This window comes from Somniosus microcephalus, chromosome 30 (assembly GCF_052327205.1).
Source record: "Somniosus microcephalus isolate GS21.2 chromosome 30, FLI_Smic_1.0, whole genome shotgun sequence".
In the NCBI taxonomy this organism is placed as follows: domain Eukaryota; kingdom Metazoa; phylum Chordata; class Chondrichthyes; order Squaliformes; family Somniosidae; genus Somniosus; species Somniosus microcephalus.
Genome location: NC_141016.1, coordinates 1088063 through 1111863, shown reverse-complemented (window position 1 = coordinate 1111863; position 23801 = coordinate 1088063). Strand labels below are relative to the sequence as shown.

Sequence of the window (23801 nt, the reverse complement as noted above, 5' to 3'; positions counted from 1 at the left end):
GCCCGCTCAATCGCCATAGCTACACTAAATGGGAAAAACACACAATAGAAGCCCTACATGCAGAATTTTGCCAAAGCATTCTTCGCACCCAAAGGAAAACACCAACAAATGCATGTAGAGCCGAACTAGGCAGATACCCACTGATAATAAACATCCAAAAACGAGCACTAAACTTTCTAAATCACCTCAAATCTAGTTCCCCAGAAACCCTTCATTTCAAAGCCCTCCAGACCCAAGAGCTGAACCCAGAAACGAGTCCCGAGTCAGTTGTTACTGAAACTAAGTTCTCCTACCCAGCCGGACCCTGACCAGTCCCAGACCAACACTGCTCCCCAAACACCAATCCGAGTGAACCAAATCATTAAACAATGCAAAGAAATCTACCTGGAACATAATAACCAAAAGCCAAAGCAGATTAGAATGCTACCGGGCCCTAAAAAGAGAATATAAACTGGCAGACTATCTCTCGACCATGAGACACAAAACAGAGACAGACCCTCACCAGATACAGACTAAGCGACCACCAACTGGCAATTGAAAAAGGAAGATACAAGAAATCCTGGCAACCTAAAGAAAATAGAATATGTGATCACTGTCTGGCCGGCGAGGTTGAGACAGAGGTGCACTTCCTCCTAAAATGCGAAAAATTCAACGAGACAAGAAACATATATTTTGACAAGCTCAGCCTTACAACCCCAGATTTCAAAGAATTGGATGACCTGTCAAAATTAAGAATAGTCCTGGGGGAGGGAGACAGACCGACCATATCTTGGTGCCCAATATGTAACAACATGTCACAACCTGAGGAACATTGAGTGACTAACGAGCACACCCATAGCATATATACGCTAAAAATGTTTAAATCAATACCAAATGTACCCAACGACTGTTTTAAATTAATACTGAATGCACCAAACAAGGGTCAACGACTGTTTAAATTAATACTGTCTGTATCCAACGAGGGTCAAAAACGTTTGACACCTACAGAATGTTGGAAACCTGTACTTTTTGTTATGTAAGCTTTGGCAACATGGTTCCCTGTAAACTTTCATGCCAATAAAGCATTTGAATTGAGTGTGAGGAGAGAGAGAGAGAGAGAGAGAGTGTGAGTGAATGAGTGAGAGACGACATCTTGCATTATCCACTCTTCCCGCAGTGTAAAGGAAGGGGGGAGGAGGTGGGAGAGGGTGAAGCTGGGATGGGGGGGGGGGGGGGGGGGGGGAGAGGAAGTCGCTGACCTACAGTGGCTCCGGGTCCAGCAACGCCTTGATTAAAAAATTCTCATCCTTGTTTTCAAATCCCTCCATGGCCCTCGCTCCCTCCCCATCTCTGTAACCTCCTCCAGCCCCACAACCCTCCGAGATCTCTGCGCTCCTCCAATTCTGACCTCGTGAGCATCCCCCGATTTCCATCGCTCCACCATTGGCGGCCGTGCCTTCAGCTGCCTGGGCTCTAAGCTCTGGAATTCCCTCCCTAAACCTCTCCGCCTCTCGCTCCTCCTTTAAGACACTCCTTAAAATCAACCTCTTTGACCAAGCTTTTGGTCACCTCTCCGAATATCTCCTTCTGTGGCTCAGTGTCTGGTTACACTCCTGTGAAGCACCTTGGGACTATTTACTACGCTAAAGGCACTATATAAATGCAAGTTGTTGTTTTAAGCCAATTTTAGGAACATTAGTTGTTCAAGCGGCGGTTGGATGCAGTGAAGGGTCGCTGGAAGGGATGAGATACACGGTCTTCCCATATCTCACGCCGTGTGCACGAGTGTCTGTGCGGACAGTATAGGCCTCGGCAATGATGCCCCTGTGGTAGAAAAGCCCGTCATTGTGCCCCTCCCCCCCACCCCCTTCCCGCGTAGGTTCGGGAACCGAGTGTGGGCCAGAGATGGCCAGCACCCCCCGCCCACCTCCCCAATGACAAGAGGGGGGTACACGCACCGAGCTCGTGGGGGAACTCCTCGCACAGGATTGCCACGGAGGTGCTGATCCCCTGGAATACGGAGACGGTGAAGGACGCTCCGATCGCCAGGCCGTCGATGAAGTTGTGCAGCCCGTCACTGAGCGTGATCATCCAGGCCAGAGTGCCAATGTCCGAGTAATGGCTCCCCTTCAGCCAGTAACAAGCCCCTCTCCGAGCCTGCTGCAGGTCCTGGTTGGGGGGCGGGGGGAAAAAGAGAGAGAAACGGGAGAATTATTTATACAAACCTCCTCCGATCAAACCCCCCCCCCCCCACCCAAACGGTTACGGATCAAATACCACGACAAGCCCAGGAAAGCTTCACCCAGGCCGAGCACAGGTTTGGCATTGTTCAGCCGTGGTGTGCCGTTCCAACTGCAGGAACTCTGGGCCCTCCCCACCCCAGGGCCCACCCCCAGAGTGGGTGAGGGGTCCCCAGGGTACAAGCGGGCTCCCCAGGGTACGGGCGGGCTCCCTCACTCTCCGCACTTACCTGAACCGACAAGGCCCCGGTGATTGCTGGGTCTCCTGTGGGATCCTCGGCAAGGCTCCTGCGCTCACTGTCCTCGCTGCGGCTGGACGGTGTGTGACTCAGATCCCCATTCTGCAGTTTCTCCATCACTCCGTCCTCCCGATCGCCTTTGCTGGCGTATTGTTCCGGCCGGTAGTGACTGTGGTTCGGACCCGGCCCCTGCTTAAATTAAAGATAAATGATTCACCTCGGTGGTTTCTCTATCCCTCTTCCCCATTGTGTCTCCGAGCTGGGGGTACGGGCTACCCGCGTGAACCCTGATACTGGAGGGGGAGATAGTGACCTTGGTAAGGACTGGAGGAGAGCTAGGAGAACAATTCCCAGCTTAAAGATCCTCAGCTACTCGAGGCTCCAGGATCACAGTCTATTTATAGAGCAGCGTAGACTTAGAGGTGACCTGCTAGAGATCTATAAAATAATTGAAGTGCTGGATGGTGTCCCTATTAATAGATTATTCCAGTTTAACAGATCGGGGAGGACCGGGGGACACCAGTTTAAACCATAAGAGTTTTACACAGCATGTAGAGACACCGACCGCTCGGCCCAAACTGGTCCACACGAGAACGGGAACCACAGCAACAAGGCACCATCACCAGGGGGAGCTGAGCAGACCAGACCATAATCCCAGCCTAAGGGGAGCTGAGGCACATCAAGCACTGGACCGCCCGAGGGCAGCGAGCTCAGCACAGGCCCGCCCGAGGGCAGCGAGCTCAGCACAGGCCCGCCCGAAGGCAGCGCGCTCAGCACAGGCCCGCCCGAGGGCAGCGAGCTCAGCACAGGCCCGCCCGAGGGCAGCGAGCTCAGCACAGGCCCGCCCGAGGGCAGCGCGCTCAGCACAGGCCCGCCCGAAGGCAGCGCGCTCAGCACAGGCCCGCCCGAGGGCAGCGAGCTCAGCACAGGCCCGCCCGAGGGCAGCGAGCTCAGCACAGGCCCGCCCGAAGGCAGCGCGCTCAGCACAGGCCCGCCCGAGGGCGAGCGAGCTCAGCACAGGCCCGCCCGAGGGCGAGCGAGCTCAGCACAGGCCCGCCCGAGGGCGAGCGAGCTCAGCACAGGCCCGCCCGAGGGCGAGCGAGCTCAGCACAGGCCCGCCCGAGGGCAGCGAGCTCAGCACAGGCCCGCCCGAGGGCAGCGCGCTCAGCACAGGCCCGCCCGAGGGCAGCGAGCGCAGCACAGGCCCGCCCGAGGGCAGCGAACGCAGCACAGGCCCGCCCGAGGGCAGCGAGCGCAGCACAGGCCCGCCCGAGGGCAGCGAGCGCAGCACAGGCCCGCCCGAGGGCAGCGAGCGCAGCACAGGCCCGCCCGAGGGCAGCGCGCTCAGCACAGGCCCGCCCGAGGGCGAGCGAGCTCAGCACAGGCCCGCCCGAGGGCGAGCGAGCTCAGCACAGGCCCGCCCGAGGGCAGCGAGCTCAGCACAGGCCCGCCCGAGGGCAGCGCGCTCAGCACAGGCCCGCCCGAGGGCAGCGAGCGCAGCACAGGCCCGCCCGAGGGCAGCGAGCGCAGCACAGGCCCGCCCGAGGGCAGCGAGCTCAGCACAGGCCCGCCCGAGGGCAGCGCGCTCAGCACAGGCCCGCCCGAGGGCGAGCGAGCTCAGCACAGGCCCGCCCGAGGGCGAGCGAGCTCAGCACAGGCCCGCCCGAGGGCAGCGAGCTCAGCACAGGCCCGCCCGAGGGCAGCGCGCTCAGCACAGGCCCGCCCGAGGGCAGCGAGCGCAGCACAGGCCCGCCCGAGGGCAGCGAGCGCAGCACAGGCCCGCCCGAGGGCAGCGAACGCAGCACAGGCCCGCCCGAGGGCAGCGAGCGCAGCACAGGCCCGCCCGAGGGCAGCGAGCGCAGCACAGGCCCGCCCGAGGGCAGCGAGCGCAGCACAGGCCCGCCCGAGGGCAGCGAGCGCAGCACAGGCCCGCCCGAGGGCAGCGAGCGCAGCACAGGCCCGCCCGAGGGCAGCGAGCGCAGCACAGGCCCAGGATCGGACCTGGGCCTTTCCTGCTCCGTGCACCCAGATCAGCGGCCTCCCGCTTTCTACGGCCAAGCCCGGCCTGTTTTCCACACTGCCAATATTTATATAACTAATAAACGAAAGTGTTCAAAGAAAATAAAAATTTCTATTTAACGCTCTGATGATTTCTCTCGCAGTCAGTGTCCAGGAGATTAATCTTCAATTCCCAGAGACTCCAGGCCAATCCTGCAGGGCTGGGGCGACTCCACTGCCACTCCGACAGGCCTTACCCTATCTTTGGGTTTCAGCACCATCTTCAGGATCTTCTCTGTGAAGAAGAAGAGGTAAAATCCCGCGAACACCACCACCGACTTAGAGACGTAGTCGGCTTCCTTTGGGTCGAATCCAAAGGCCTGAGAGAAGGTAACACACCACGACGTTAAAGGGACAGTCCCCGGACCAGCATCACTGGACTCGGTCAATTCAAAACACACAGCATTCACCAAACACACGCCCGGAAACAGAAACAGTCAACCCACAGCCAGAGCAACTGAAACACAGTCACAGCAAAACCAACTGAGCACAGGCCTCAGCATCAGGCAGGTATACAGCACCATGAGGGAACCGACAGGGAATGTGCTTAGCGGTGTAGGGGCCATTGGCTCTCCCAGGATATGCTGATACTGGCAGAGCAGGAGATATCTCCCAGGAGATGCGATCAGTGGGAGGGGAGATGGTCCTTGTATCTCCCAGGAGACGCGGTCACTGGGAGGGGAGATGGTCCTTGTATCTCCCAGGAGACGCGGTCAGTGGGAGATGGTCCTTGTATCTCCCAGGAGACGCGGTCAGTGGGAGGGGAGATGGTCCTTGTATCTCCCAGGAGACGCGGTCAGTGGGAGGGGAGATGGTCCTTGTATCTCCCAGGAGACGCGGTCAGTGGGAGGGGAGATGGTCCTTGTATCTCCCAGGAGACGCGGTCAGTGGGAGGGGAGATGGTCCTTGTATCTCCCAGGAGACGCGGTCAGTGGGAGGGGAGATGGTCCTTGTATCTCCCAGGAGACGCGGTCAGTGGGAGGGGAGATGGTCCTTATATCTCCCAGGAGACGCGGTCAGTGGGAGGGGAGATGGTCCTTGTATCTCCCAGGAGACGCGGTCAGTGGGAGGGGAGATGGTCCTTGTATCTCCCAGGAGACGCGGTCAGTGGGAGGGGAGATGGTCCTTGTATCTCCCAGGAGACGCGGTCAGTGGGAGGGGAAGATGGTCCTTGTATCTCCCAGGAGACGCGGTCAGTGGGAGGGGAAGATGGTCCTTGTATCTCCCAGGAGATGCGGTCAGTGGGAGGGGAAGATGGTCCTTGTATCTCCCAGGAGACGCGGTCAGTGGGAGGGGAGATGGTCCTTGTATCTCCCAGGAGACGCGGTCAGTGGGAGGGGAGATGGTCCTTGTATCTCCCAGGAGACGCGGTCAGTGGGAGGGGAGATGGTCCTTGTATCTCCCAGGAGACGCGGTCAGTGGGAGGGGAGATGGTCCTTGTATCTCCCAGGAGACGCGGTCAGTGGGAGGGGAGATGGTCCTTGTATCTCCCAGGAGACGCGGTCAGTGGGAGGGGAGATGGTCCTTGTATCTCCCAGGAGACGCGGTCAGTGGGAGGGGAAGATGGTCCTTGTATCTCCCAGGAGACGCGGTCAGTGGGAGGGGAAGATGGTCCTTGTATCTCCCAGGAGATGCGGTCAGTGGGAGGGGAAGATGGTCCTTGTATCTCCCAGGAGACGCGGTCAGTGGGAGGGGAGATGGTCCTTGTATCTCCCAGGAGACGCGGTCAGTGGGAGGGGAGATGGTCCTTGTATCTCCCAGGAGACGCGGTCAGTGGGAGATGGTCCTTGTATCTCCCAGGAGACGCGGTCAGTGGGAGGGGAGATGGTCCTTATATCTCCCAGGAGACGCGGTCAGTGGGAGGGGAAGATGGTCCTTGTATCTCCCAGGAGACGCGGTCAGTGGGAGGGGAAGATGGTCCTTGTATCTCCCAGGAGACGCGGTCAGTGGGAGGGGAGATGGTCCTTGTATCTCCCAGGAGACGCGGTCAGTGGGAGGGGAGATGGTCCTTGTATCTCCCAGGAGATGCGGTCAGTGGGAGGGGAAGATGGTCCTTGTATCTCCCAGGAGACGCGATCAGTGGGAGGGGAAGATGGTCCTTGTATCTCCCAGGAGACGCGGTCAGTGGGAGGGGAGATGGTCCTTGTATCTCCCAGGAGATGCGGTCAGTGGGAGGGGAAGATGGTCCTTGTATCTCCCAGGAGACGCGGTCAGTGGGAGGGGAGATGGTCCTTGTATCTCCCAGGAGACGCGGTCAGTGGGAGGGGAGATGGTCCTTGTATCTCCCAGGAGACGCGGTCAGTGGGAGGGGAAGATGGTCCTTGTATCTCCCAGGAGACGCGATCAGTGGGAGGGGAAGATGGTCCTTGTATCTCCCAGGAGACGCGGTCAGTGGGAGGGGAAGATGGTCCTTGTATCTCCCAGGAGACGCGGTCAGTGGGAGGGGAAGATGGTCCTTGTATCTCCCAGGAGACGCGGTCAGTGGGAGATGGTCCTTGTATCTCCCAGGAGACGCGGTCAGTGGGAGGGGAAGATGGTCCTTGTATCTCCCAGGAGACGCGGTCAGTGGGAGGGGAGATGGTCCTTGTATCTCCCAGGAGACGCGGTCAGTGGGAGGGGAAGATGGTCCTTGTATCTCCCAGGAGACGCGGTCAGTGGGAGGGGAGATGGTCCTTGTATCTCCCAGGAGACGCGGTCAGTGGGAGGGGAAGATGGTCCTTGTATCTCCCAGGAGACGCGGTCAGTGGGAGGGGAGATGGTCCTTGTATCTCCCAGGAGATGCGGTCAGTGGGAGGGGAGATGGTCCTTGTATCTCCCAGGAGACGCGGTCAGTGGGAGATGGTCAATATATCTCCCAGGAGACGCGGTCAGTGGGAGGGGAGATGGTCCTTGTATCTCCCAGGAGACGCGGTCAGTGGGAGATGGTCAATATATCTCCCAGGAGACGCGGTCAGTGGGAGGGGAGATGGTCCTTGTATCTCCCAGGAGATGCGGTCAGTGGGAGGGGAGATGGTCCTTGTATCTCCCAGGAGATGCGGTCAGTGGGAGGGGAGATGGTCCTTGTATCTCCCAGGAGACGCGGTCAGTGGGAGGGGAGATGGTCAATATATCTCCCAGGAGATGCGATCAGTGGGAGGGGAGATGGTCCTTGTATCTCCCAGGAGACGCGGTCAGTGGGAGGGGAGATGGTCCTTGTATCTCCCAGGAGACGCGGTCAGTGGGAGGGGAGATGGTCCTTATATCTCCCAGGAGACGCGGTCAGTGGGAGATGGTCAATATATCTCCCAGGAGACACGGTCAGTGGGAGGGGAAGATGGTCCTTGTATCTCCCAGGAGATGCGGTCAGTGGGAGATGGTCCTTGTATCTCCCAGGAGATGCGGTCAGTGGGAGGGGAAGATGGTCCTTGTATCTCCCAGGAGATGCGGTCAGTGGGAGGGGAGATGGTCCTTGTATCTCCCAGGAGACGCGGTCAGTGGGAGATGGTGTGAACCCACCCACAGACTTGAAACAGGACCACCTTAATCTCAAAACCACTTCCTCTTTGACTGAAGTGGGAAATCCGGCAGAGCACAACAGGTTTCTGTTGAAGTCTGCCGGCCTTTAAAACCTTCTGATCAGAACCTCAAGTTCTCCAGGTGCCCAAATCTCTGCAGCTTCGTTCAGCTCATCCTCCCACCAACTCTGCACCCTGGGCCATGACTCTTCACCGAGATCAGCAAAGGTGCAAAGCCACCGATGCCTTGGACCTTGGTGATTCTGTTCCCTGTACGCAGGCTTGGGGTGGGGAAGGGAGGGGGGTATGGGCAGGCTCGGGGAAGGGAGGGGGGTATGGGCAGGCTCGGGGAAGGGAGGGGGGTATGGGCAGGCTCGGGGAAGGGAGGGGGGTATGGGCAGGCTTGTAGTACCCAGCAGAGGGCCTGTATCTTAACAGGAAAACGCCACCAATCCAGAATGTGAATGGTGGATACCCCCGTCCCACCAGTGTCACTTCCTTCAAGCCCCTCGTTTCGACTGACTCATCGGGGGAGGGGCCATGCACAAATCAGGTGCTCCCCGAAATGGTGAGGGGGTGGGGGAAACGAAATGGGACGAGCGAGGCCACCCCCCCAGCTCCCCTCGCCCCCCCCACCCCGGCTACCCCCGCCCCCCCTCCCCGGCTCCCCTTGCCCCCCTCCCCCCAGCCTTGTGCAAGTGCTGTGGAAAATGCAGCTCAGACAGAGAATGAGGAGCGAGGATTCTCTACCTGCCTTAGACTGAGAATTTTAACAAAATACATACAGAAGGAATACGACCTGATCAGGGCCGGCCACCTGGGATCATCCGGTCACCTGTGATCATCTGGCCACCTGGGATCATCCAACCACACCTGGGAACCAAAGCCGCTCATGGGAACAGAAAACTACAGTCGGAATGCTTCACGGCAAACTCCGAGTCAAGGAACTCAAACAAGCACAGTCAGGAACAACGGATGTTAACAATGGGAAACAGCTCCCTCGTTCAGTGTGCTTGGAGAGAGTGCTTTGGGCTCTTGTCTCTCAAAGGCCAAATAGCAGAGGTTTGATTGGGATACCATAGAATCAGAAATCTCTCCTTAACCTTCTCTGCACAAAGGAGAACAATCCCAGCTTCTCCAGTCTCTCCACGTAACTGAAGTCCTTTAGTGTTAGGGGGATTAAATACGTGGGGTTACGGGGATCGGGTGGGATATGTGTTGGTGCAGGGGTTACGGGGATCGGGTGGGATATGTGTTGGTGCAGGGGTTACGGGGATCGGGTGGGATATGTGTCGGTGTAGGGGTTACGGGGATCGGGTGGGATATGTGTTGGTGTAGGGGTTACGGGGATCGGGTGGGATATGTGTTGGTGTAGGGGTTACGGGGATCGGGTGGGATATGTGTCGGTGTAGGGGTTACGGGGATCGGGTGGGATATGTGTTGGTGTAGGGGTTACGGGGATCGGGTGGGATATGTGTCGGTGTAGGGGTTACGGGGATCGGGTGGGATATGTGTTGGTGTAGGGGTTACGGGGATCGGGTGGGATATGTGTCGGTGTAGGGGTTACGGGGATCGGGTGGGATATGTGTCGGTGTAGGGGTTACGGGGATCGGGTGGGATATGTGTCGGTGCAGGCTCGATGGGCCGAAATGGCCTCTATCTGCACTGTGGGGTTTCTGTGATTCTGTGATTACTGGACCAGCCACATAAATACTGTGGCTACGAGAGCAGGTCAGAGGCTGGATATTCTGTGGTGAGTGTCTCATCTCCTGACTCCCCAAATCTTTTCCACTGTCTACAAGGCACAAGTCAGGAGTGTGATGGAATACTCTCCACTTGCCTGGATGAGTGCAGCTCCAACAACGCTTAAGCAGCTCGGCACCATCCAGGACAAAGCAGCCCATTTGATTGGCACCCCATCCACCACCTTAAACATTCACTCCCTCCACCACCGGCGCACCGTGGCTGCAGTGTGTCCCATCTACAAGATGCCGGCAGCACCTCCCAAACATGACCTCTATCACCTAGAAGGACGAGGGCAGCAGGCGCATGGGAACACCACCACCTCCAAGTCACACACCACCCTGACTTGGAAATATATCGGCCGTTCCTTCATCGTCGCTGGGTCAAAATCCTAGAACTCCCTCCCAACAGCACTGTGGGAGCACCTTCACCACACGGACTGCAGCGGTTCAAGGCGGCGGCTCACCACCACCTTCTCAAGGGCAACGAGGGATGGGCAATAAATGCCGGCCTTGCCAGTGATGCCCGCATCCCATAAACGAATAAAAAGAAAATCCCTGGTACCATTCTAGTCAATCTCCTCTGCACCCTCTCCAAGGCCTTGACATCCTTCCTAAAGTGCGGTGCCCAAGATTGGACACAATACTCCAGCTGGGGCCGAACCAGTGTTTTATAAAGGGTTTAGTAATAACTTCCTTGCTTTTGTACTCTCTGCCTCTATTAATAAAGCCAAGGATCCTGTGTGCTTTTTAACAGCCTTCTCAACCTGTCCTGCCACCTTCAGAGATTGGTGTACAGACACCCCCAGGTCTCTCTGTTCCTGCACACCCTTTAACTTTGGACCATTTAGTTTATATTGCCTCTCCTCATTCTTCCCACCAAAATGCATCACTTTTCTGCGTTAAACTGGATCTGCCATGTGTCTGCCCATTTCACCAGTCTGTCTGTCTGCCATGCGTCTGCCCATTTCACCAGTCTGTCTGCCATGTGTCTGCCTATTCCACCAGTCTGTCTGTCTGTCCTGGATGTGAATATTCTATAAATGCTGAACATGAATCAGCAGCGGCTCTGCTTGGGTACGGCTGCGGTCATTTCCCCTCCACCCATTTTGCTTCTCATAAGATCGGTTGAAATGAAGACAGTTCTCCAGCCTATTTGATCCTCCACCCGCGCCCCACCCCACCCCACGAATACCAACCCTACTATCCTCCAGCTGTTGCTGACAGCTGGCTCCCAGTCCTTCCTCACTCTCCCTGGCAACCTGCCGATCCCCTCTCTGTAAAGAACGTCTCCCTGATGTGTCCTAAACCTGCCCTTTGCATCCCCCGACACTGTGCCCTCTTGCCCTGGCGCTTATGATCTCAAGCTATTAATGAGGTTCCCACCAGCAGCAGACCCTAGGTTTGTGCCCATCCCTTATGTCGCTGGCAAGGCCAGCATTTATTGCCCATCCCTAGTTGCCCCTGAGAAGGTTGTGGTGAGCCGCCTTCTTGAACCGCTGCAGTCCGTGTGGTGAAGGTACTCCCACAGTGCTGTTAGGGAGGGAGTTCCAGGATTTTGACCCAGCGACGATGAAGGAACGGCCGATATATTTCCAAGTCAGGATGGTGTGTGACTTGGAGGGGAACTTGGAGGTGGTGGTGTTCTCCTGCGCCTGCTGCCCTTGTCCTTCTAGGTGGAAGAGGTTGCGGGTTTGGGAGGTGCTGTCGAAGAAGCCTTGGCGAGTTGCTGCAGTGCATCTTGTAGATGGTACACACTGCAGCCAGGGTGCGCCGGTGGCGGATGTTTAAGTTGGTGGATGGGGTGCCGATCAAGCAGACTTTGATGGGCACCTTTATCTTTTCCCCTCTTTGGATTAGGGAAGAGCGAAGAACCCTAGTGAGGCGCCAATATGGGGATGGACCATTCTGGAAAGAGGAGAAGTCTTGCCTTTTGGGCATCGAGTTTGAGGGTGGACAGAATATTAAGCCGAGTGCACTCTCCATGCACCGCTGACGGTTAGTGAATCAAGGTGAATTACAGTACCTCCGGGATGAGCTGAAACAGGGCGTTAGAGTAGAGGGTGCCGATGGCCAGGGCGATGAAGTACAGCAGCAGTCGCTTGTAAAAGGTTTTCCTCATGAATGGCACCACACTGGCCCCGACCAGGGAGCAGAGCGAGATGACCGTCACACAGAGAAAACCATAGCCCCAGACTGGCCGAGCGATAGTCACCGGCCCAGGCGAGTTCGCGGACCAGTCGAGAGTTCCACACCAGGGGAGGAGGGGAAAATATTACACAGGAGGGCAGAGACAGAACAAGGGAAGAGAGGAGAAGGAAGAAAGAGAGAAACCATTAAATTAATCAATTCAATCAAGATGGTCTCGTCTTCAGGTCAGGTTCACAACTGGAGATTGTCAGCAACCAGTTTGATCTTTCTGAAGGACAAGGAACTATTTTAGTGTCTCGGTTGATTTCTAGAATAACATTCATCGCTCAGTTCCCAGCGGCCATTACAGGAGACCCCTTGCACCAATCGTGGAGCCTCGTCCATATCCATTCATCGGGTTCCTGCCTCATTTTCCCTCGTGCCCCCGACCCTCGCCCACAGATCGGTCCTCTACACCGACAGGAAAATATCTGGGGCTTAAAGCGGGAGTCCAGACACCGGCCCTCGCCCAGGCGAGTGGCCTCGCCGACCCGAGCAGGAGGAGGAAAGCTGGCCAATGGGCGGTGAGCAGGAGGAGGAAAGCTGGCCAATGGGCGGTGAGCAGGAGGAGGAAAGCTGGCCAATGGGCGGTGAGCAGGAGGAGGAAAGCTGGCCAATGGGCGGTGAGCAGGAGGAGGAAAGCTGGCCAATGGGCGGTGAGCAGGAGGAGGAAAGCTGGCCAATGGGCGGTGAGCAGGAGGAGGAAAGCTGGCCAATGGGCGGTGAGCAGGAGGAGGAAAGCTGGCCAATGGGCGGTGAGCAGGAGGAGGCAAGCTGGCCAATGGGCGGTGAGCAGGAGGAGGAAAGCTGGCCAATGGGCGGTGAGCAGGAGGAGGAAAGCTGGCCAATGGGCGGTGAGCAGGAGGAGGAAAGCTGGCCAATGGGCGGTGAGCAGGAGGAGGAAAGCTGGCCAATGGGCGGTGAGCAGGAGGAGGAAAGCTGGCCAATGGGCGGTGAGCAGGAGGAGGAAAGCTGGCCAATGGGCGGTGAGCAGGAGGAGGAAAGCTGGCCAATGGGCGGTGAGCAGGAGGAGGAAAGCTGGCCAATGGGCGGTGAGCAGGAGGAGGAAAGCTGGCCAATGGGCGGTGAGCAGGAGGGGGAAAGCTGGCCAATGGGCGGTGAGCAGGAGGGGGAAAGCTGGCCAATGGGCGGTGAGCAGGAGTGGGAAAGCTGGCCAATGGGCGGTGAGCAGGAGGGGGAAAGCTGGCCAATGGGCGGTGAGCAGGAGGAGGAAAGCTGGCCAATGGGCGGTGAGCAGGAGGAGGAAAGCTGGCCAATGGGCGGTGAGCAGGAGGGGGAAAGCTGGCCAATGGGCGGTGAGCAGGAGGAGGAAAGCTGGCCAATGGGCGGTGAGCAGGAGGGGGAAAGCTGGCCAATGGGCGGTGAGCAGGAGGGGGAAAGCTGGCCAATGGGCGGTGAGCAGGAGGGGGAAAGCTGGCCAATGGGCGGTGAGCAGGAGGGGGAAAGCTGGCCAATGGGCGGTGAGCAGGAGGGGGAAAGCTGGCCAATGGGCGGTGAGCAGGAGGGGGAAAGCTGGCCAATGGGCGGTGAGCAGGAGGGGGAAAGCTGGCCAATGGGCGGTGAGCAGGAGGGGGAAAGCTGGCCAATGGGCGGTGAGCAGGAGGGGGAAAGCTGGCCAATGGGCGGTGAGCAGGAGGGGGAAAGCTGGCCAATGGGCGGTGAGCAGGAGGGGGAAAGCTGGCCAATGGGCGGTGAGCAGGAGGGGGAAAGCTGGCCAATGGGCGGTGAGCAGGAAGAGCCAATTTTGACTCTTTCTATCCCAGGACACTGAGGCCAGTTGCAGCCGCCCTGCTGCTGCCTCGGCTGTGATTGGCTAAACCAGACCAATGACTGAACCTTCCTGGTCTGTTTAGGATCAGCAACGGAACGTGTCAGACGACCACAAACCTCTGACCCGCGGTCCCAACACTCAAAGACTCTCCCCGGAGCGGAGTTTTGATTGGTGCTCATGTAGCGTTGCTGCCTTGACCTTTTGAAGAACCAATCACAGGAACAGGAGGAGGCCATTCAGCCCCTCGAGCCTGTTACACAGGAACAGGAGGAGGCCATTCAGCCCCTCGAGCCTGTTACACAGGAACAAGAGGAGGCCATTCAGCCCCTCGAGCCTGTTACACTGGAACAGGAGGAGGCCATTCAGCCCCTTGAGCCTGTTACACAGGAACAGGAGGAGGCCATTCAGCCCCTCGAGCCTGTTACACAGGAACAGAAGGAGGTCATTCAGCCCCTCGAGCCTGTCCCGCCATTCAATGAGATCACGGCTGATCCGTATCTTGCCTCCATCTCCCCGCCTTGGTTCCGTAACCCTCAATACCGTTACCTAACAAAAATCTACCAATCTCAGTTTTAAAATTGTTAATTGACCCCCAGTATCCACAGATTTTTGGGGGGGAGAGTTCCAGATTTCCACTCCCCTTTGTGTGAGGAAGTGCTTCCTGACATCACCCCTGAACGGCCTGGCTCTAATTTTAAGGTTCTGTCCCCTTGTTCTGGACTCCCCCCACCAGAGGAAATAGTTTCTCTCTCTCTCGAATCCTTTAATCATCTTAAACACCTCGATTAGATCACCCCTTAATGTTCTAAACTCGCGGGAACACAGGCCCAGTCTGTGCAACCTGTCCTCAATTTAACCCTTTCAGCCCCGGCTTCATTCTGAACCCAATTGGAGAAACGTCATATTTACAATTTACCGACTTGATTCGGGAGGAGGGATCTGTTATTCAAGAAATCACACCGGTCCAATCACAGCACAGAGTGAAAATCACTGGGTTTCAGGCAGTGGAGTCTGGTGCCAATATTGGCCAAGGTGTTGGGACAGGACAGTTTGGAGTGGATAGTGGGAACAATTTTAATCAAAGGAAAGTGGCTTCAAATGGGTTGAAAATGTCAATTTTGATCTCAACTCGACGCAGACTGCAAGGGGCAACCAGTGAGAGGTGAAGGAGGCTGCTCTCCATGACAGGGGCAATCCGTGTGAGATCGTCTCCAATCTCCGGAGGATAAAAGTGAATGCAAAGGGGTCCCTAACTGGGCATTTCCTAAAGGAGGGGAGCAGCAGCAGGGCTGTAGGGTTAGGGTTAGGTTGGCCCCGGCTGGGGACCTTCTCTAGCCTAGCTTGGCCAATCGCTGGCTGAGATCCGACAGAGCCACACACCTTTCCAAAGGTTTGCCCCGCTCTGGAGCGATTCCCGTGATTCTTGGGGTCCAGTGGTTCCCCGATACGGAGTGGGACAGATACTCTGGGCAGCCTGAAACCCACTGAAACAGCTGTTGTAGATACGGTTGCAAGGGGCTTCAACACACTGCATGCGGCAATCAGTAACCCATAGCGTGGCCCCATGTTAAACACAAACACCTCACCAAGGGCTTGAACGCTCGGCTCTTCCTTTAGGGGACCAATTAAATCCAATTGTATAATGAGATGCACCGCGTGTAACTGAAGCGGAACATCATTCGCCCGCCCAGATCAAGATTCAGCAAATGGACCAGCGCTAACCTGGCCACACAGTCATGCTGATAGTCAACTCTGCCAGATACAGACTGAGCAATCGTGGGCCGCATTTGACCTCAAGGAGCAAGGAAGGGGCACGGGTTAAGTCTTGGTTTCCGAGTAATGCAGCAGCCTCGCCCAACTCCCAACCCACTCACCCAGGTCAAAGGGCATAACCCCAACCCACTCACCCAGGTCAAAGGGCATAACCCCAACCCACTCACCCAGGTCAAAGGGCATAACCCCAACCCACTCACCCAGGTCAAAGGGCATAACCCCAACCCACTCACCCAGGTCAAAGGGCATAACCCCAACCCACTCACCCAGGTCAAAGAGCCCGATTAGAATACAGGAAGAATTTTCTTTGATAGAAGGTGTGACAGGATGTTATGGAGTCGGCCGTTGCTATGGATACCCTATGGTGAGCCGCCATACTGAACACACGCACTCAGTTAATGGGGAGTTACCCCGCCGGCACTCAGAGTGTTGAAGCAAACAGTTACATCAAGACAAAGTCCAACAGTGGCCCGATTATTTTCTCCCGATAAAATCCAGTGGGTGCCCAGCAAGGAGAAGGGATTTTGTTTATGTTGTACTGCACCTCTGGAATGAGCTGGAGAATGGCTGTGGAGAGCAACGTCCCGATCGCCAGTGCGACAAAGAAGGTCAGGATCCTGCAGAAATAGTGCTTTCCCTGGCACAGCATGAAGGAGACTCCAAGCAGCGAGCTGAGATTTATCACGGACACACAGACAAACCCAAACCCCCACACTGTGCAGAGAAAGCAGTCAGGGGACCGATTATTTCAAAGACATTTAAAATCCAACCTGGCTACCATTTCAAAAAGATAGACTTGCATTTCTATAGCGCCTTTCACCACCTCAGGACGTCCCAAAGTGCTTCACGACCAATGACGTACTTTTGAAGTGTAGTCACTGTTGTAAGGTAGGAAACGCGGCAGCCAATTTGTGCACAGCAAGATCCCTCAAACAGCAATGTGATAAATGATCATATAATCTGTTTTAGTGATGTTGGTTGAGGGATAAATATTGGCCCCAGGACACCGGGGAGAACTCCCCCCTGCTCTTCTCCCAATAGTGCCGTGGGATCTTTAATATCCACCAGAGAGGGCAGACGGGGCTTCGGTTTAATGTCTCATCCGAAAGACGGTACCTCCAACAGTTCGGCGTTCCCTCAATACTGCACTGGGAGTCTCAGCCTGGATTTTGTGCTCAAGTCTCTGGAGTGGGACTTCAACCCAGAACCTTCTGACAGAGGCGAGAGTGCTGCCCACTGAGCCACGGCTGACATTTTCAATTTCGTTAACCCTTCAACTTCCTGCGGCCTCCTGTAGATCATGTGTGTGATCGTAGAATCTTAAAGCACAGAAGGAGGCCATTCGGCCCATCGCATCTCTATCTTCTCTTTGAAAGAGTGATCCACACGGTCCTGCTCCCCTGGCTCTCTCCCCACGGTCCCGCTCCCCTGGCTCCCCCCCCACGGTCCCGCTCCCCTGGCTCTCCCCCCACGGTCCCGCTCCCCTGGCTCCCCCCACGGTCCCGCTCCCCTGGCTCTCCCCCCACGGTCCCGCTCCCCTGGCTCTCCCCCCACGGTCCCGCTCCCCTGGCTCTCCCCCCACGGTCCCGCTCCCCTGGCTCTCCCCACGGTCCCGCTCCCCTGGCTCTCTCCCCACGGTCCCGCTCCCCTGGCTCTCCCCCCACGGTCCCGCTCCCCTGGCTCTCCCCCCACGGTCCCGCTCCCCTGGCTCTCCCCCCACGGTCCCGCTCCCCTGGCTCTCCCCCCACGGTCCCGCTCCCCTGGCTCTCCCCCCACGGTCCCGCTCCCCTGGCTCTCCCCCCACGGTCCCGCTCCCCTGGCTCTCCCCCCACGGTCCCGCTCCCCTGGCTCTCCCCACGGTCCCGCTCCCCTGGCTCTCTCCCCACGGTCCCGCTCCCCTGGCTCCCCCCCCACGGTCCCGCTCCCCTGGCTCTCCCCCCCACGGTCCCGCTCCCCTGGCTCTCCCCACGATCCCGCTCCCCTGGCTCTCCCCACGGTCCCGCTCCCCTGGCTCTCTCCCCACGGTCCCGCTCCCCTGGCTCTCCCCCCACGGTCCCGCTCCCCTGGCTCTCCCCCCACGGTCCCGCTCCCCTGGCTCTCCCCACGATCCCGCTCCCCTGGCTCTCCCCCCACGGTCCCGCTCCCCTGGCTCTCCCCACGGTCCCGCTCCCCTGGCTCTCCCCCCACGGTCCCGCTCCCCTGGCTCTCCCCACGGTCCCGGTCCCCTGGCTCTCTCCCCACGGTCCCGCTCCCCTGGCTCTCCCCCCATGGTCCCGCTCCCCTGGCTCTCCCCCCACGGTCCCGCTCCCCTGGCTCTCCCCACGGTCCCGCTCCCCTGGCTCCCCCCCACGGTCCCGCTCCCCTGGCTCTCCCCCCACGGTCCCGCTCCCCTGGCTCTCTCCCCACGGTCCCGCTCCCCTGGCTCTCTCCCCACGGTCCCGCTCCCCTGGCTCTCTCCCCACGGTCCCGCTCCCCTGGCTCTCCCCACGGTCCCGCTCCCCTGGCTCTCCCCCCACGGTCCCGCTCCCCTGGCTCTCTCCCCACGGTCCCGCTCCCCTGGCTCTCCCCCCACGGTCCCGCTCCCCTGGCTCTCCCCCCCACGGTCCCGCTCCCCTGGCTCTCCCCACGGTCCCGCTCCCCTGGCTCTCTCCCCACGGTCCCGCTCCCCTGGCTCTCTCCCCACGGTCCCGCTCCCCTGGCTCTCTCCCCACGGTCCCGCTCCCCTGGCTCTCTCCCCACGGTCCCGCTCCCCTGGCTCTCTCCCCACGGTCCCGCTCCCCTGGCTCTCCCCCCACGGTCCCGCTCCCCTGGCTCTCCCCCCACGGTCCCGCTCCCCTGGCTCTCCCCACGGTCCCGCTCCCCTGGCTCTCCCCCCACGGTCCCGCTCCCCTGGCTCTCCCCCCACGGTCCCGCTCCCCTGGCTCTCTCCCCACGGTCCCGCTCCCCTGGCTCTCCCCACGATCCCGCTCCCCTGGCTCTCCCCCCACGGTCCCGCTCCCCTGGCTCTCTCCCCACGGTCCCGCTCCCCTGGCTCTCCCCCCACGGTCCCGCTCCCCTGGCTCTCTCCCCACGGTCCCGCTCCCCTGGCTCTCTCCCCACGGTCCCGCTCCCCTGGCTCTCCCCACGGTCCCGCTCCCCTGGCTCTCCCCACGGTCCCGCTCCCCTGGCTCTCCCCACGGTCCCGCTCCCCTGGCTCTCTCCCCACGGTTCCGCTCCCCTGGCTCTCCCCCCACGGTCCCGCTCCCCTGGCTCTCCCCCCACGGTCCCGCTCCCCTGGCTCTCTCCCCACGGTCCCGCTCCCCTCGCTCTCTCCCCACGGTCCCGCTCCCCTGGCTCTCCCCACGGTCCCGCTCCCCTGGCTCTCTCCCCACGGTCCCGCTCCCCTGGCTCTCCCCACGGTCCCGCTCCCCTGGCTCTCCCCCCACGGTCCCGCTCCCCTGGCTCTCCCCCCACGGTCCCGCTCCCCTGGCTCTCCCCCCACGGTCCCGCTCCCCTGGCTCTCCCCACGGTCCCGCTCCCCTGGCTCTCCCCCCACGGTCCCGCTCCCCTGGCTCTCTCCCCACGGTCCCGCTCCCCTGGCTCTCCCCACGGTCCCGCTCCCCTGGCTCTCCCCCAGGTCCCGCTCCCCTGGCTCTCCCCCCCACGGTCCCGCTCCCCTGGCTCTCCCCACGGTCCCGCTCCCCTGGCTCTCTCCCCACGGTCCCGCTCCCCTGGCTCTCTCCCCACGGTCCCGCTCCCCTGGCTCTCTCCCCACGGTCCCGCTCCCCTGGCTCTCCCCCCACGGTCCCGCTCCCCTGGCTCTCCCCCCACGGTCCCGCTCCCCTGGCTCCCCCCCCACGGTCCCGCTCCCCTCGCTCTCTCCCCACGGTCCCGCTCCCCTGGCTCTCCCCACGGTCCCGCTCCCCTGGCTCCCCCCCCACGGTCCCGCTCCCCTCGCTCTCTCCCCACGGTCCCGCTCCCCTGGCTCTCCCCCCACGGTCCCGCTCCCCTGGCTCTCCCCCCACGGTCCCGCTCCCCTCGCTCTCCCCCCACGGTCCCGCTCCCCTGGCTCTCCCCCCACGGTCCCGCTCCCCTGGCTCTCCCCCCACGGTCCCGCTCCCCTGGCTCTCCCCCCACGGTCCCGCTCCCCTCGCTCTCTCCCCACGGTCCCGCTCCCCTGGCTCTCCCCCCACGGTCCCGCTCCCCTCGCTCTCCCCCCACGGTCCCGCTCCCCTGGCTCTCTCCCCACGGTCCCGCTCCCCTGGCTCTCTCCCCACGGTCCCGCTCCCCTGGCTCTCCCCCCACGGTCCCGCTCCCCTCGCTCTCTCCCCACGGTCCCGCTCCCCTGGCTCTCCCCCCACGGTCCCGCTCCCCTGGCTCTCTCCCCACGGTCCCGCTCCCCTCGCTCTCTCCCCACGGTCCCGCTCCCCTGGCTCTCCCCCCACGGTCCCGCTCCCCTGGCTCTCTCCCCACGGTCCCGCTCCCCTCGCTCTTTCACCACGGTCCCGCTCCCCTGGCTCTCTCCCCACGATCCCGCTCCCCTGGCTCTCCCCCCACGGTCCCGCTCCCCTGGCTCTCCCCACGGTCCCGCTCCCCTGGCTCTCCCCACGGTCCCGCTCCCCTGGCTCTCCCCCCACGGTCCCGCTCCCCTCGCTCTCTCCCCACGGTCCCGCTCCCCTGGCTCTCCCCCCACGGTCCCGCTCCCCTGGCTCTCCCCACGGTCCCGCTCCCCTGGCTCTCCCCCCACGGTCCCGCTCCCCTGGCTCTCCCCCCACGGTCCCGCTCCCCTCGCTCTCTCCCCACGGTCCCGCTCCCCTGGCTCTCCCCACGGTCCCGCTCCCCTGGCTCTCTCCCCACGGTCCCGCTCCCCTGGCTCTCTCCCCACGGTCCCGCTCCCCTCGCTCTTTCCCCACGGTCCCGCTCCCCTGGCTCTCCCCCCACGGTCCCGCTCCCCTGGCTCTCCCCCCACAGTCCCGCTCCCCTCGCTCTCCACACGGTCCCGCTCCCCTGGCTCTCCCCACGGTCCCGCTCCCCTGGCTCTCCCCCCACAGTCCCGCTCCCCTCGCTCTCCACACGGTCCCGCTCCCCTCGCTCTTTCCCCACAGCCTTGCAACATTTTTTCCTTCTCAAATGTAGGTCCTTGGCGAATGAGCCGAGCCGGGGTGGGGGGGGGGGGAAAGTGGGAAAGTGAGGCGGAGCGAGAGGGGGAGGAAGTTCCCTTATTCTAGGGCACCGTATTGTTTGCTGGTCAGGGTGGACCCCAGCCTGGGCGAGTGCGCTCAGACGAGTGGTGGTGACATACCTTCAGAGAGGGTGGGCTTCACGACCAGGGTCTCCTCATCCTCTTCATTCTCCAGGTTTTCCGCTGCACAAGCCCCGCTCTCCAGCTGCTGAAGGATGGTGGGACAGATGTGTCTGAAGGCGGCATCGTCAATCCTGCTGCTGTTGTTCAGATTGTGGACAGCAAAGAGCTCAGAAGAGGAGAAGCACTGAAAGGGGAGAGAAAGTATCGCCCGAGTCACTCCTGATTTTCTCCTGGTCCCTCGGCAGCGTTCCTCAGGCCAGAGACCAGATCCTGGCTCCCCTCGCCCTCATCCCCCTCCTCTCCACCACCCCGCTCCTTCCCCCTCTTCCACTCCCTCACCTCCTCCCCAACCTCCCCCCCTCCCTCGCCAATCCCACCACCCTGCCCCCTCCCTCACAATTCCCAACCCCCCTTCCCTCACCCATGGCCCTCCCACCACCCACCCCCCTCCCTCGCCATTCCCAGAGGAGGAAGAGGACGACGATGTGGAAGAGGATGAAGAATAGCTGGAGGAGGCGGTCTTGTTATTTAGGGCAGGGCAGAAGATACCAAGGTTTTTGGGAGGCTTTTGAAGGCAGATGGTTCTAGGAAAGAATTCCGGAGGGCAGGAGCACGGAGACGGAAGATCAGCCTCCGCTGGTGGAATGAAGCAACAATCCAGAGAGAGGCTGCGGGAAGGAGAGGTGTGGCTGAGATCATATGATAGGTCAGAGTGAGGCCGGGGAATGGTTCAAAGATGAGGCCGAGAATTATGAAGATTCACAGAATCTCGAGGAGCCATTGGAGCTCGGAGAGACTCAACACAGGGAACTGGGTGTGGAGGTGAAGATCAGTAGGGTGTAGGCCAGGGCGGGGAGTGGCGCTTCACAGGAGCAATTATCAGACAAAGTTTGACACCGAGCCACATAAGGAGATATTAAGGGAGATGAATAAAAGCTTGGTCAAAGGAGCATCATAAAGGAGAGAGGGTCAGAGATTTAGGGAGAGAATTCCAGAGCTTAGGGCCCAGGCAGTTGAAGGCACGACCGCCAATGGTGGAGCGATTAAAATCGAGGAGGCGCAAGAGGCCAGAATTAGAGGAGTGCAGAGATCGCGAAGGGCTGGAGGAAGTTAGAGAGATGGGGGGGGGCGAGGCCATGGAGGGATTTGAACACTAGGACAAGAATTTTAAAATCGAGGCGTTGCTTAACTGGGAGCCAATGTAGGTCAGCGAGCACAGGAGTGATGGGTGAACGGGACTTGGTGCAAGTTAGGACACGGGGATCAGCGAGCACAGGGGTGATGGGTGAACGGGACTGGGTGTGAGTTAGGACACGGGGAGCAGCGAGCACAGGGGTGATGGGTGAACGGGACTGGGTGAGAGTTAGGACACGGGGCAGTGAGCGCAGGGGTGATGGGTGAACGGGACTGGGTGCGAGTTAGGACACGGGGCAGTGAGCACAGGGGGTGATGGGTGAACGGGACTGGGTGTGAGTTAGGACACGGGGGGGCAGCGAGCACAGGGGGTGATGGGTGAACGGGACTGGGTGCGAGTTAGGACACGGGGGGGCAGCGAGCACAGGGGGTGATGGGTGAACGGGACTCGGTGCGAGTTAGGACACGGGGGCAGCGAGCACAGGGGTGATGGGTGAACAGGACTCGGTGCGAGTTAGGACATGGGGCAGTGAGCACGGGGTGATGGGTGAATGGGACTGGGTGCGAGTTAGGACACGGGGCAGTGAGCACAGGGGTGATGGGTGAACGGGACTGGGTGGGAGTTAGGACACAGGGCAGTGAGCACAGGGGTGATGGGTGAACGGGACTGGGTGTGAGTTAGGACATGGGGCAGTGAGCACAGGGGGTGATGGGTGAACGGGACTGGGTGTGAGTTAGGACACGGGGCAGTGAGCACAGGGGGTGATGGGTGAACGGGACTGGGTGTGAGTTAGGACACGGGGGTCAGTGAGCACAGGGGGTGATGGGTGAACGGGACTGGGTGTGAGTTAGGACACGGGGCAGTGAGCACAGGGGGTGATGGGTGAACGGGACTGGGTGTGAGTTAGAACACGGGGCAGTGAGCACAGGGGGTGATGGGTGAACGGGACTGGGTGCGAGTTAGGACACGGGGCAGTGAGCACAGTGGTGATGGGTGAACGGGACTGGGTGCGAGTTAGGACACGGGGGTCAGTGAGCACAGGGGGTGATGGGTGAACGGGACTCGGTGCGAGTTAGGACACGGGGCAGTGAGCACAGGGGGTGATGGGTGAACGGGACTGGGTGCGAGTTAGGACACGGGGCAGTGAGCACAGGGGGTGATGGGTGAACGGGACTGGGTGCGAGTTAGGACACGGGGGGCAGTGAGCACAGGGGGTGATGGGTGAACTGGACTTGGTGCGAGTTAGGACACGGGGCAGTGAGCACAGGGGGTGATGGGTGAACGGGACTGGGTGCGAGTTAGGACACAGGGAGCAGCGAGCACAGGGGTGATGGGTGAACGGGACTTGGTGCGAGTTAGGACACGGGGAGCAGAGTTTTGGATGAACTGAAGTTTACAAAAGGGTGGAAGGCAGGCAGTCGAACCCTCACCTTGGAAAGGTTGGCGGTGCCCGGGCCGTTCGGTATCTTGGCACTGCCCACGCCCACATCCAGCCGGTTGAGGAGCGCCTTCAGCTGGTGGAGCACCAGGACCTCATTGTCCCCATAGCGGTCCAGCAGATCACGGAGAAAAGCCGTTGGCAGCACGGTCTTGTTCCCTGCCGCCCCGGGGGCTGCCAGCAGAAGCACAGGAAGAAAGGACAGCCACAGGTTGTCACGGTAACGGCAGAGATGCATGCTGAAATACAGACGGCCAAAGTTGAGCACTGAAATACAGACGGCCAAAGTTGAGCACATTGCGGTCAGAGCTGGCCGATCATATTCGACTGAGGCCTATGCCCGCGGTCAGTCGACAAACAGACTCCTCTTTATGCACAGAATTGTGGCCGAATTGGGAAAGAGATACCTAGTGGCCAGAGCTGGTAACTACACTGTG

The 23801-nt window shown here is 60.0% G+C and overlaps 1 protein-coding gene across 3 annotated transcripts in view; it reads right to left on the bottom strand.

Moving 5' to 3' along the window:
- slc39a14 (solute carrier family 39 member 14) overlaps nucleotides 1–23801 on the bottom strand; it is a 56322-nt gene that overhangs the window by 11252 nt on the left and 21269 nt on the right. For 2 of the 3 annotated variants that reach the window (XM_085970877.1, XM_085970878.1), the window contains exons 3-8: nucleotides 23357–23603; nucleotides 20789–20975; nucleotides 11779–11948; nucleotides 4714–4836; nucleotides 2450–2650; nucleotides 1938–2148 (exon numbers count right to left, since the gene is read on the bottom strand). In XM_085970877.1, coding sequence (XP_085827003.1) covers nucleotides 1938–2148; nucleotides 2450–2650; nucleotides 4714–4836; nucleotides 11779–11948; nucleotides 20789–20975; nucleotides 23357–23602 — 1138 coding nt within the window. In that variant the 5' untranslated portion in view covers nucleotide 23603. The remainder of the gene's footprint in view (nucleotides 1–1937; nucleotides 2149–2449; nucleotides 2651–4713; nucleotides 4837–11778; nucleotides 11949–20788; nucleotides 20976–23356; nucleotides 23604–23801) is intronic. The other variant, XM_085970879.1, reaches the window with a different exon arrangement.